The sequence below is a fragment of the Neopsephotus bourkii genome, unplaced genomic scaffold, assembly GCF_033783945.1.
Source record: "Neopsephotus bourkii isolate Nb327-2 ecotype Australia unplaced genomic scaffold, CSIRO-AGI_Nbou_v1 NB_1181, whole genome shotgun sequence".
Lineage (NCBI taxonomy): Eukaryota > Metazoa > Chordata > Aves > Psittaciformes > Psittacidae > Neopsephotus > Neopsephotus bourkii.
Window position 1 is genome coordinate 4907715 of NW_026901666.1, and position 14091 is coordinate 4921805.

At 36.3% G+C, this 14091-nt stretch overlaps 1 protein-coding gene across 17 annotated transcripts in view; it reads right to left on the reverse strand.

Moving 5' to 3' along the window:
- The window catches only part of BAZ2B (bromodomain adjacent to zinc finger domain 2B), a 136587-nt gene that overhangs the window by 55689 nt on the left and 66807 nt on the right, over nt 1-14091 (reverse strand). For 16 of the 17 annotated variants that reach the window (XM_061363833.1, XM_061363832.1, XM_061363830.1 and 13 more), the window contains one exon: nt 8534-8689. In XM_061363833.1, coding sequence (XP_061219817.1) covers nt 8534-8687 — 154 coding nt within the window. In that variant the 5' untranslated portion in view covers nt 8688-8689. Of the gene's footprint in view, nt 1-8533; nt 8690-12802; nt 13450-14091 lie in introns of those variants that run through there. The other variant, XM_061363831.1, reaches the window with a different exon arrangement.

Here is a 14091-nt window from a genome sequence, read left to right on the forward strand (position 1 = left end):
TATCTCCAATGTGGGAGACTCCACAACCCCCCTAGGCAACCTGTTCCAGTGCTCTGTCACTCTCACAGTGAAGAAGTTCTTCCTGATGTTAACGTGGAACCTTCTATGCTCCAGTTTACACCCATTGCCCCTTGTCCTATCACTGGATATCACTGAAAAAAGCCTAGCTCCATCATCCTGACACCCACCCGTTACATATTTGTAAACACTGATGAGGTCACCCCTCAGTCTCCTCTTCTCCAAGCTGAAGAGACCCAGCTCCTTCAGCCTCTCCTCATAAGGGAGGTGTTCCACTCCCTTAATCATCTTTGTGGCTCTGCACTGGACTCTTTCAAGCAGTTCCCTGTCCTTCTTGAACTGAGGGGCCCAGAACTGGACGCTACAACTTTTAACTTTTAACATTCTTGACTATAGCAGAAACTATTTAAAATATTTGTGCAACCCTTATGGAATCCTTTTCTGAAAATTCTTTAAGCTCTGCAAGACCAAACTATTTTGGGGTTTTTGTTTCGTTTTTAATAAGGCACTGCTAAGCCTAAGCAGCCCTGTAAGAGGCAAATATCCAATGCACTGCTCTTGTCATAATGGTTTCTGTGCATAAACAAGAGCCCAGAAACAGTGTGCATATCTGCACAGAGGAACCCCTTATAAGTGTCTAGATCATCTTTTATATCTGTTGAAATAACAGCTACAACATATTGTAACACATTTATTAGTCAACACTGAAAAAAAACCCACAAATCATAATTAAGGAAGAACCTTTCATATCCCTCTTATGGGAAAGAAACTTTAGAAAGAAGATCTTATGTTAAAGTTACATATATGAGAAAGGAAAATGTGTGTCTTTGAAAAAAGATGCAGGCATATTTTCTCAGGAAAGAAAAAAAGTCTTCCAAACTTCTCTTAAAACTAACTCTCTCCACCACCACTAATGAAAGCAGAAATACCACATTACAAGAAGCAGAAAAATCATAAACATGACACATAAATGCCCTTGTGACAAGGGCTAGAAATGTAAAACCTAAACCTAACAAGCAAGTGCACATAAAATAATTCAACTCATGCAAGAGATGGTTTTATCTCTTAGCCAGGTCCTATACTGGCCATACAGCTCTGTGAAGGTGTTAAAAGGGTTAGCAGTGATAAGTGGTTTGGTACCGTCGATTTATACAAAAAAGATGTTGAGACACAGTGCTTTTTTATGCATAAAATATCAGATCTGTGCATATACTTTCCAGTCTTATAGTGAAAACTTCCTTATGCAACACCAATAGAAATACATCAGAAGGTGCAATCTTACGCAAGTACTAGGATGGACTAGGTGGTAAGCAAGTCTTTTCTGCCTTCTGTGATTGACTGCTTTTCTTCTGCTTGAAAATTATTTCTTTAGGGCTTAAAGTGCAATTATGATTTATGTTTTAATTTTTATGATAGAATCTTTTAATAACCCTGAAATATAGCTTAAGTTGGGGCACACGTTCAGGACAAAAACAGTTTTGCATAATATCCCTGTGAAGAGCTGAGAGAAAAACCTGTGGTTTGGCTCACAGGCACGCTTCATTTCTTAAAAAAAAAAAAAAAAAAAAAAACCACCAAAAAACCACAAACAACAAACCACCAAAAATCTAGGCTTTTTATCATACATTTCATGGATGATAACTGTGCTGTATGTATAGAACTTCTGCCATTTTACACACATAAAATACCAGTGTAACTAAAGGAATTAAACCATATAGCTGAGCAGGATTTAGACTAATGCATTTTTCAATATTTTTTTTCATATTGCTATGAAACACATTAAGTTGCTAAGGAAAGTAAGAAATAACTACCAAGGTAATTGAGACTCTCAATAAATATATAAATGAAATTTGAAAAACACTAGTAAATTTTAACCTGCTAGTGTCAACAGATACAGAAACTGTACCTCACAGTGATTTTAAAATGTTATAAATTAAAGCTTTTAATTGATAAAACCCCACAAAAATGGCTAGAACATCAGCAATGAAAACATAAGACTGGACACACCAGAACAACAATTCCAAAACTCTCAGCATGGTATGGTAAGCAGTCTGTAGCTGATCTGCAAAAACTTCACATTATCTTAAATTTGGAACTTGAGCATATATTGAATAGTTCTGCATGCATTCTGAGGGGTCCCACAAATTTACAGAATTATTGCCTTGAAATGTACTAGCCAAGAAATGTAAAAACAATGGTCACTGGACAATATATGAGACAGTACACATGGAGACAAACTGCAACTACATTTATGACAAAGGTGCTGTTCAAGGGCTTAAGCAAGATTATAACTACATACAGCCAGACTGCCTAAGATAACTTCTGAGCTACTTACTAGATTATCAAGATCTATGGAAAATACCATCCTTCAGTGAGACAGAAGAATCAAATTAAGATTATTAATTTCACACACACACACTTATTTAACCAGGTACATGAAAATAAAAAGCTGCCTTTACAGACATGAGTGACCCAAGTTTAGTTAAAACTTCTAAGAGCATCAAGAGAAGATCAGAAAATAGTCTAAGGTCAAGCGCAGAGTTCTTTCATTCCTTCTTCAACAGAAATAAAATCTTTACAATGTAGAAAAGTCTCTTGCAAAATGGAATAAAGTCAATGGAAGCTGTGATAAACAAGTACCACCCCTTATAACAATGCTTAAAACAAGCACCTGTTAACTCTGCTGTACTAACATGTATTAGATGGCTGTTATAACTGAATCAATCTTTCATACAAATTTAAAAATAATTACTGAATGAGAACATTACAAATGAATCAGTATTCACTGCTTGGTGAAGTATTTTACCCCTCCTTATTTCACCTCTACATGCTTCTCCTTCAGATGCTTTTGCTTTTTGCAGTTGTATCTGCTTTTACTCCTCTGGCATTAATAACTAATTACTATTAATAACAAATTATTAGTAGTAATCATAATAAGACAAAGCTGTCTTATTTATATCACACAATATTTTTAAAATACCTCAAGATCTCTTTGCAGTATTTGCTGTGGGATTTGACCAGTATTTAATCTGACACTCCTAAACTCTACTGGTGGTGAAATCCCAGAGTCCTAAATTCTACCAGAAGGGTACTGGAGGGATAAGATGGACATGCAGGGCCTGACCAGGCTAGAAAAGGAGAGGTCTGTTCAAGAGTCTCACTTCTTGGCAGATAGCTCTTTCCTTCAAACTACAGAAAAAATGAATTGAGAAGCATTTTGACTTAACTGCATACATTGGAGAATGCATTACAGTATTTAGTTTATAAAGCTTTATTCTCAGAGGTAAGATTTATAGAGTACAGAAAACACTAGCTATCTGACGTCTTACAGTGGAAGTAAGATGCACCATTTTGTATTCATCTCTCCTGTGCAATCTGTTAATATTTTAAGCGGTGGGAGACTACTGACTTTACAAGATGCCACCAAAAAACCTGACTACTCAATACTGCTTTCAGATTTCAGTATTGCTTCAATTTCTGATTCTCCTCTTTGTGCGTTTATTTGAAGTGGAACAGGTTGTCCCAAGCCAGTATGCAGTCCCAGTCTTGAAAGTTTCCAAGACCAAACCAGGTGAGGCCCTGCATGACACGGTCTGGTGAGCACGGATTCTGCTCTTCAGACTAGAGGCCTCCTGAAGAGGCCTAGACTAGAGGCCTTCAACCTGCACTTTCCTGTGATCCTGCAAACTTATGAGCGCTTCTCCATGTAAACTCAAGACAATATCCAAATGACCACACGTTCGGTGTTTTCCAAGCAACTCACTTTATCACCAAAGGCACCTGCACAAGGCACTTTTGGGGGACTTTGTACACAGACACCATTACTTGACCGTGCCTGTTAATTCTTTTCCTCCTCCTAGATTTTTTGAATTATCTTACTGTGTTACTATAGACAATGAATAATTTTGCTGTGATCCCCTGACTGCAGTATCTCATCATGTTAATTGTTATGAACACAGGTGCATTCCCTTTGATTTTTCATTTATTAGCACCTACAAGGCAACATAATGCCAATATTGCATACACAATGTAGAGAAATTCCTCTTACCAATTTCAAATTTATGGGGGTTTTGGGATGTATACAGGGAGTATTTCTTCATACTTTCGGCCCAAGTTTAAAAACACTGTATTTCACTTTGCTGAACTTAATTCAAATGTCTTCAACCTCAGTTAATTAATTAGTGCATTTAAAGAAAAAAAAGGCAAAACAAAAACAAACCCCATTTATGTACCTTCTTCAAAGGTACAAGCAATACATACTGAATACAAGTGCTGTCCATACTGAACTAGTAATACTACATGTTAGTTACCATCTGCTACACAGTTAAATTAGGAAACATGACAATGATGCTGATGAGCAGTAATGAACTGTAATGTTGCATATTACTTTTAAGACAAGTGAAGTTAAAATACCCCTTGAGCTTAAGTTTATCAACTTTCTTCATCATGCAACAAAAAAAGAGCAGGTGACTGTATGATATTATGCATCACCTTGGCCTTTAAGAGCAAACAGCTGCACTGTGTGCTGCCTAAGCCATTATCTAATATATTCAGAGAAGAGAAGCCATTAATTTTTAAATAAGCATTTAGAAACACAGAATAAAGGGAAAATGGAAACAAAGTTCTTTAACAATAAACTTACCTGTAATGACATTTTTTCCTCTTTCTTACTTGTTAAAAACACCAACAGTCCGTCTTGCAATTAATTCTAGTATTTCCTATTTTAGTGTTTACTCTTCAAGTTACTAACTTAGCATAAACACTCTCTGCCTTGCAAAATTTTATGTTAAACCACACTCCTTAACATTATTGACTTACTTCAAATAGGTTAAATATTTTTGAGCACAGCTTTTGAAATTCTGTTAACCACTAACACAAATAAATGATTGAAAGCATTACTCCAAAGGGCAACATACAGTTCAACAATGCTGGTCTCTTAGTAACAAGGAATGATAACTGTGAATGCCTTTGTTAATATTAATGAACTTCACGGTGCTGTATGAGGTTTTCAAAAGAGCTAAAAAGGAATAAATGCTTAAATAATGCCTTATAATACAAAGCACCAATGCACAACCAGCAGAAATACAAAAATAACATGGTATTTCTAACAACGCTAGGGACATTCCAATTTACACAGCAAATCTAGAGAACTGCTTAGGGTGACAGAAATTAATGTGTATTTTCCTCATTTCTGTGTTCTTTAATCATTACAGTGCTAGCAAAGTTTGCCTTCTACATTCCTCCCACCAACAGTAAGTCTTTCAAAGAACTTCTATGCACAATTTCATAGTACTGGTGAATGTCCCTCAGTGTAAAATGCTGTTACCACCACATTCTCCCTCAACATTTGCAACTGCTGTAAAATTCCACAAACTGTAAATGACCACTTTGTTTTTAAGTATCCATTTCAATTTTGCTATTGTCACTTAGCATTAAGAATCCTAAAAATCAAGTCAATAAATATTTCCAAGCCTCATATGAAAATTCTGATACAACCAAGGACTACAAAAAAAACCACCACAAAAGACATTTGTTTATACAGTTTACAATATAGGCGCTAAATCTGATCTTTCTCAACATTTTTTCAGAAGCCAGAATGTTGTTTTTATAGTAAGCCTGAAACACAAAATAATGGTCAGTGTGTAAAAAATGTGAAAATTTAGAATCACAGAATCATAGAATCATTTAGTGGAAATTCAGAGACTTTTCCAATTAAAACAACCCTTTGGCTTTGTGCATTTATGTCCACTATTTTTAAATCCCTGTGGGTCTATTCAAGGGGAAACCGTGGACTACAAAAAACCTGGAGATTTTTGCTTTGATAGAAGCAGCATCTGGTTTGGGATTTTAATTTATTTTTAAATAAAAAGTTAATGAACTTCCTCCTCTTTGAAATATTAAAATAAAAATCTCTTCAAGTCTGAAAATATCAAAGCAGTAAGACTTGATTGTTCAGCTTTGAACAGTTTCACACTTTGGTATTACTAATCCTCATGAAGACAAAACATAGAATTATGGTATCAATTACTCATGTGAGAAAAGGCTGTTGATTTATATTTTTCCAAAGTTGCTAACACTCTCACGAGAATGAACTGAAATCTTTTACCAGAGACAATTTTCTTTTACAATGCACCTTCTTATTTTCAGCAATGGGTGAATTAAGACAAAAGCAAGTAAAGTATCTCTTCACTTGACTGGAATGCTTTAATTATTCAGGAACTAGTGCTGTATTAACCAATTATACTAACAGTATGTGATATATTTCATAATGGTTTCACACAGGTGCTTTGTGTATTTGACCTGGGAATATGCCAAAATAATTTATTTGTAGTGTAATCTCCCTGGAAAGCATGAAGACTCCCAGTCCTAACCCACCATGCATCGCTGGAACCTGACAGGGTATGCAAATCAAGTTTATTGTAGAGACTACTTAATAGACTATTGATTACTGAAAGGAAAATAAATAGATGAATTAGAATAAAAAGAACCTCTCTAATCTAATGCATGGATTAAGACGCCTTGTTCATTCTTAGATGGTTCATTTATTAAATGGTAGAAAAATGAATTTTTAAATGCGAATATAATTTAACTGACAGACATCAGGGTTGGGTTGGGTTTTTTTCCTTTTTAACATCACAGAAGTGAATAATATCTCAGTTTAGGAACAGGCTACATACTGGTCTGTCTTGACTACACAGTATCTTGTAAATTCAAGAACATTTTGACTCAGTGAAGTTGCTCTTCCAGTCATAGGTCATTCACTGGTAAACAAGTCTGCCGATGGTTGACAGCCTAACACTTCTGTCAAGTTTCTCTAGGACAGTGTATACCTTTTCAGAGTGGATGCAATAGTAACCATAGTGTACTGTGTCAGATAGAGAAATGGATATACTCATAAATAAAACTGATGGGAGCATACTGACAGTAAACTACAATCCATCTTATTTTTAGGAATCTGAAGTGTCCTTGAGAAAATATATACATTCTTAAAGATCAGATGCAGTCAGGCAAAGAATTACATTAAAAAAAAAATCAAAAAGGAAACAACCCATGAATACTGGTAGTTACTACGAGTCCCTATTAGCTATCAGACAGAAATAAAGCTTTTTAAGTAAAAGTTGAGAATAAAATTTTTAGAACTACTGAAGAAAAGGAGTACCTGGATTTTGTAATGAAGAAACTGATGGTTTAGTATCTTTATTACATTATTCATCTGCTTTAGTCTTATTGTATTACAACAGATCAAATATACACCCTATTATATACAGACAATGTTACAGGCGACACAAAATCACATGCTGTAATATCTACAAAGCAAAGGCAGCAAGGACAGGTAAGCTAGTCACATAAACACTCAGTTTGGGGCTGTACATCTATAGCCACATGTAAATGAACTCCTACTGCATTCTGGGAACCACTATAGAGAACCATTTTGACTGGCAGAAGCTAATGAACGCAGACATGAAGTCTTTTGGAGTTGAATTTGTAGCAAAGTAAAAATTTATTTTTATTGAAAAATAAACCATGTTGTTTGCTCTGGATCAGTTTTAGTTAAGAACTTTTCTGGCTGATTTGAAAGTAAATAAAATAAATAGTGGAGACATAATTCTAGGTATGCAGATGTTCTGAATTCTCTTTTTCTTTCCAAAAAAGCAGCAAATTAACAAATGCAGGCTGTAGTAGGAACTCAGAATCCAGTGGTTCTATAGTATCAGGGCAGAATAGATTTTCAGTTGGAGAATGAACACTTGTTCACTCTATAGCAAGAACCAAATTTGATCTGAAAGTAGTGGATTACCATGAATTTAAGACTAAAAACTTCCTATTTACCGTACACTTTATAAGAACCAGTAGCATTCAGACTGGGGTGGGGGGGGGGGGGAAGTCTATGATCTGTTCTTCAAAGTGAAGAAAGAAACAGCAGGGAAGAGTTACTTACTACTTCTTGTTCTGTTGATGAAATATGCAACCGAGCAATTGAAATATGAGTTTAATTCACAAAAATAAGATTCTTGCATAGAGAAATCTTCCATATAAGTTTCTGATTCAAGGCAAGATGTTTCCCTCTAGTCAAGACTTACCTAAGACTACGACACTTTGAAATTCACCCTTTAATCTCAAGTTCCATTAGAAGAAGCTGTTCTCCAGATATAAAAACACAATAGGGGTTGGGTTTGACTGCTGAGAACATGACATATATTCAAGAAGCTGATTATTAGCTCTTAATCTGAGAGTGGCACAATGTTTGACAGAGCAATCCTTAATTTCATCCTTGCTTCTGAGGATTACGTTTGAAATATGCAATTTCAAATTAATTTCATTCCTTTAGTAAACAAATACTATGTAAAATTTATTCACATGATATTAATGTCACTTAGAAAGTAAGGAAAACCAAAACACAACATTTTAATTCGATGCATCTGTGCAACCTCTTTACATTTGACTTATAATAATAATTACAAGTGTTGACAAACACTAAAAATAATATTGCAATATAAAATTGAGTCATTTTTACCACATGTGTTGATTGTGGAACTGAGTGATGCAGCTCCAGTGGAAAGGCCACCTTTCGATACAGCTGAAGCTACAGATGGCGTAGAAGATGCTGGAGTTGAAGCAGCTGCAGTAGAGGAGACTGACGATGACGTTAACCGCTCTCCAGACTCCATATCTGTAAGACAGAAATAAATATCTTCTATGGCAGGAAATTAAATTCACAAGGGGACTACAGGAGTACCTGTGCTGACCATGTCTCAGAATCTGCACTCAATTCTGGTGTAGTTCCTACAAGATGTTCACATGAGAGGTGCATCACATAAACAGTGCTCAGCTACCAGGGGAATCCAGCACAGTAAGGGAATTACGTAGTGTTATGAAGAGCTACATCGTATTTTGATTTGAACACAGCCTCACCTGGGATCATCACTCCCACTGCTCAAGAGCTGCATTTCAGCTCTGGCTGGCACCTTCAGCCTTTGCCTGAATCAGGACATCCTGGGCTGTGCCCATGCCTCCTGGTTAGGCCGCAAGGCCTGCATCAGCTCTTACCTTCTCTATTCCTGATCAGAATAGTGGATAGACCCCAGGACTGACAGATTCCTTTGTTTTTTCTGGATCCTGTGACCAGCACAGGCATTCGCATCCACAGAGACCGTGCCGGGGTCAGGAAAAGCACTGCCTGCATCATCCCTGACTGCCACCTAGTCCCTCCTTACAAAGCAGTCCTTCTCTTGCTGCTCCCTGATAGAACCCAGCTTTACCGAACCTGTAACACATGCCAAACGGCCAGTATCTACTCTCTTAATTTAGGAAAAGACCCAGCAATTATGGTGAGACAGTATCAACATAATAACTCCTGTAATCTGGTAGCTTTTTTTCCTGATAAGCTTTTTATATAAAATAAAGCACCACAAGTTACCAGACTTACTTCACTGAACAAGCATCTGTATTTCAAAACTAAAATCACACAATAAAGTTGTTAGTAAAAATAATGTTACTTGCTGAGAATTAGCTTCTCAAATAATTTAAAATCCCAGCCAAACAAATGATGTCTAAGCACAGTGGTAGCAAAGTCAAGAGACCATCTGGCTCAATCTGCCAGGACCACAGTTGACCTGAGTCAATATCAGAGAATAAGGTGGAGAAGAAATCTACAAAGGAAACAAGACTAGGCACAGTTAAATCCTAACAGGGAAGCTCCTGAGAAACTGGTCCCTGTCCTGGAGTTCCTCTTCAGCTACAGAGTCAACAACCTTTCTCAGACCTACCACTGGAAATGTGACAAGGACAGATGATAAGCAGAAGTCAACTGCTGTAAAATCTCACTCCCACTGTAAAACAGAATGCCAGCTACACAGGGACACACTTTCACAAACATTAATCAATTCAGAAAACTGATGTGTTAAACAGCACTTGTGATCCAAGTTACGTTAAAACAGCAACTTCCCAAATACTCATTTGGAAAGCCAGCATTAAGAGCTGTTACCTACTTCTCAACAAAGATGCAGCGTCCTTGCTTCCTCTCAGCCACAAAAAATGAATCTTAGAAAGCCAGAGGAAGTAGAAAAGCAAAACTCATACAGAAACACACAAAATATATGGAAGATACACTGTGCTTATCTTAACTGTCATTAATTCCTTATCACAGATAGTTTTCGTATGTGGCTATTTCTATGTACCAGCTAGAATCTCCAGACTCTTCCCTCTATCAAAAGCGACAATTCTTCTACAAGGGAACTATGGCTCATCATATAGGATTGCCTACCCGTTACACAAACTACAAACAACCATCCCGCAGAAAATAGCACTGAAAGACTTCATTGCTTTTGTTCTTTACAGCTCCATTTATCACATACAATTTTCATGTAGAAAAAAAAAAATTTTTCTGCAAATACAGAAAAATCAATTACTTGCACAGATATAGTACGAAAGAGTATCTACTGCTACACTGAATATGAGGGCTATGAATTTTTTCTTCAGAACAATAGCAGAAATTACAGAAACTGTTTCCTACAGAGAATTTATCAAGGCAAAATATTATTAAACATTTTAAATTTTTAATTCAGGACTCCTAAATGCACACTCTTCTCCAATTAAACACCTTCTATTTGTGGCTAAGGAATACCTCATTGATTTTCAGTAATCTTTGACTATAATTCAGCTAAACTGCTACTCATTGGAAGCAGGCCACTGAAAAAACACCACACATACTGTAGACTTTAGATGCCATATACTTCGAATCAATTTTGTAATTATTCCTATGGATAATAATTAATAGAAATCCCTTTCATAAGGGATTACGATTTAAATCTACCTACAGATTTCAGTCTGAGTATTTGCAAACACACGATTTCACAGTACACAAAAAAATATCTTTAGTATACAGAGATCTATAAAATACACAAATTAATATAACAAAGTACATTTCATTTAGACATTATGGATGACTTAATGTAGCTGAGGCTAACAAGCAGTTCCTGTATAAAAAAGTATGGTTTTGTTGTATTTTGGTATTCATTTTTGTAAGGTTGTCCACAGTGGATTTATTGCAGATAGGGAATGCGTAAGAGAAATCATAAACACATCCTAATGGTATTATTACAGTAACCACTTTTAAAAGGGAATGTATTTCTAAGCTTTAATGCACTGCATTAAAAACTCAGGATTGAAATTTGGTATTTTACTTATGTTTCCTGACAAAGCATCCAGACCAATCCAATTTATTTAAAAAAAAAAATAAAAATAAAAAGGTATGCATTAAAATAAGTCTTTACCATCTGTAAATAAGCATAGTTAAAAATCACCTATAAGCAAGCCACACTGCTGTCATGAATGGGAGGATATCCTTGGTAAATCAATACCTTTTTAAATACAGAAAAGTAAATCTAGCTATACTTGCAAGATTTTTAACCAACCTAAGCCATCTGCTTGAACTGGTAATACAGAGCATCAAATAAGAACTGGGAGAATAGTAATAAACTGCCCTTTTAAGGCTCCCCTCCTCCCTCACCCCCTTCCCACTCCTTTTTTCTTTTTTTTTTTTCATTTTGCATGGGTTTGGAGGTTGGTTATGGGGAGACTGCATTTTCAACCTTTCATTCAGCTGCTTGTTTAAAGTCATAAATAGAAAACTAGAATACTGGTGGTTTCTGAATGATTCTGAACTGAAGAAATCATATTCTTTTCCTAGAGACATACATACTTTTGCTTTCAAACTAAGTCAACCCTTAATTATGTTTAGTTAATTACTCTAACCACAGCAGATGGCTGACACCAAAAGAGATAATCCCCAAAACAGTCATTAGTCAGGATCAGCAATAATCACATTGTAGACCTAATGCGTTCTGTGACTCAGAAAGTCTATTCCAGCTACAGCAGATCCATATTCTTTTTAACCTCAAGTATATATTAGTTGTTTCACTTTAGTTTACTTTACCAGTCAATACTTACATAAACTCTAAAGTTTGTAAAAGAAAAATTGAGGCGGGGGGATATACTTTTTTTTTATTTTAAATATGTACTGATTTGTGTCAATGCTTTGCCTGAAAATTCCAGTTATATTCCCAGACTTTTCCACAGCAAATAATAATAATGAATGCAACTGAACACAATGAAAACAGTCAGCAATCTCTCATTAATGTGGAACAAAGCAGGAAGTATGTGCCGTTTTACACAACAAATTTTTTTTTCGGGGGGGGGGAAGAAAAAGAAGACACAAAAGAAAACCTACTGATGTTTAATAAAAATAAGAACACTACAAACATGAGAGGGTTTACTAAAGGAAACAACATTCAAATCAAATTTTCACTTTTTAAAAGGTAAGATTTCTTTAAATTACCTACCAAATCCATGCTCAAAACCTTCACTGAAATGTATACTAACATAGAAAAAAAAACATATTCTTAAAGAGATATTAACTCCGTTCATGGGGTACTATCACAGATACAACAGCATACCGTCAATGTCAGTTGGGATGTGTGAATACTATAGTATATAGCATATACTATATACTATAGTATAAGGGGTCTTGAAAAAAATCTGAAGAGTAGACATAACTCCAGCTTCCAGTTTAACCTTTCCACTTGCATGTATTGCTTCATTATTGCAAAGATTACCTTTAACACAGTGAAAAAAGAAGTTGAAAGTGGAAGTCTAAAAACACCCTACAGTCTTCCTCAACGGCAAAGTGAAAACTTGGAACAATTATTTGACTGTCAACTGGAGAAGAGCCCCACAGCATTTGGTGTTCTCTTGTCTTACAGCAAGTTATTTAATCATACTGCACCTGAATGGAAGCACACGACAGTATCTCAGAATTCAGAGTCCAGCACAGCAGAGTTCATGGCAAATCTGAAATGCAGGTTCATTTTAGGAAGTAAAACTAAAGATCTCACTCTTTTCCTTCAAAGTGGGGCACAGCCCAAAAAGGTCAGCACACATCAAGTAAATGAAGACTATGAGCAATGGCCACAGAGGTGACCCAGCAGGCCAAGCAGCACCCATGGGTTCTGCACCATTATGTCACAGAGGCCATGGAACCAAGGAAGAGTGGGTGTAAATACAGTGGTATGCTCAAAAGTACACACAAGCAACTACCCTTACCAAAGCCTCACAGAGAACTAAGTGCAGTGCTCACAGAAACTGGTGCAGTTCATTACAGACAAGCTACGGTCACAGGAGGCTCCCAGAGATGCCCCCTGCTCTAGTGACGAAGTCTGGTTATACACCTTCCAACGTGCAGTCTACTACTGCTACAATGTTCTAGACATCTAAGATTTTTAAACTTAAATAAAAGTCTCAATATAACTAATGAGATTCCCTTTATGTGTCTCAGATGCTGTACAAGCTTTAAAGCCCAGGTCAAGTGCTAAATATTTCAAGTTTTGGAGAACTTCATTGTTATTATGTCACTTCTGATAATTTACTCTAAGCACGTCACATAAAACTCTCTAGGGAAAAAAGCCACCACAATAAAACTTTTTTTTTTTTTTTAGTAAATCAGCAGCATTACTGGCTTTTGCTCACCAACTATAAACACACTTCTATCCACAAATGACCTTAATATCTTACTGTCAGTTACTCTGTACAAAGCACCCGATGCTCCAAGCTCTTTGCAGCACTCCCCTTTCTCAGATAAGGCCATATTCAATTAGTGGTATAACAACACACTGTTGATTGCAACAGAATCCATAGCAGTGAAAATACTCATAAAAATCACAAATGTATCACATCACGGTTCTATGAATTTTACTTGCATAAGGTGACTTACTGAAAACCATTTAAAAGTAGATCCAAATCTTATGCTTGACATAACTGAGTCAGGACTGGCTGGGCAAAAATGGAAACAGAGAAGGGAATCAGTTGCTCATCTACTGAAACCACAATAAGAGTGGTTTGGGTTGGAAGGGACCTTAAAGATCATCTAATCTAACCCTCGGCTATGGGCAGGGTTCTTTCCACTAGACCAGATTTCTCAAAGCCCCATCCAACCTGGCCTTGAACACTTCCAGGGATGGGGCAGCCACAGCTTCTCTGGTCAACCTGTGCCAGTGCCCCATCAGCCTCACAGGGAAG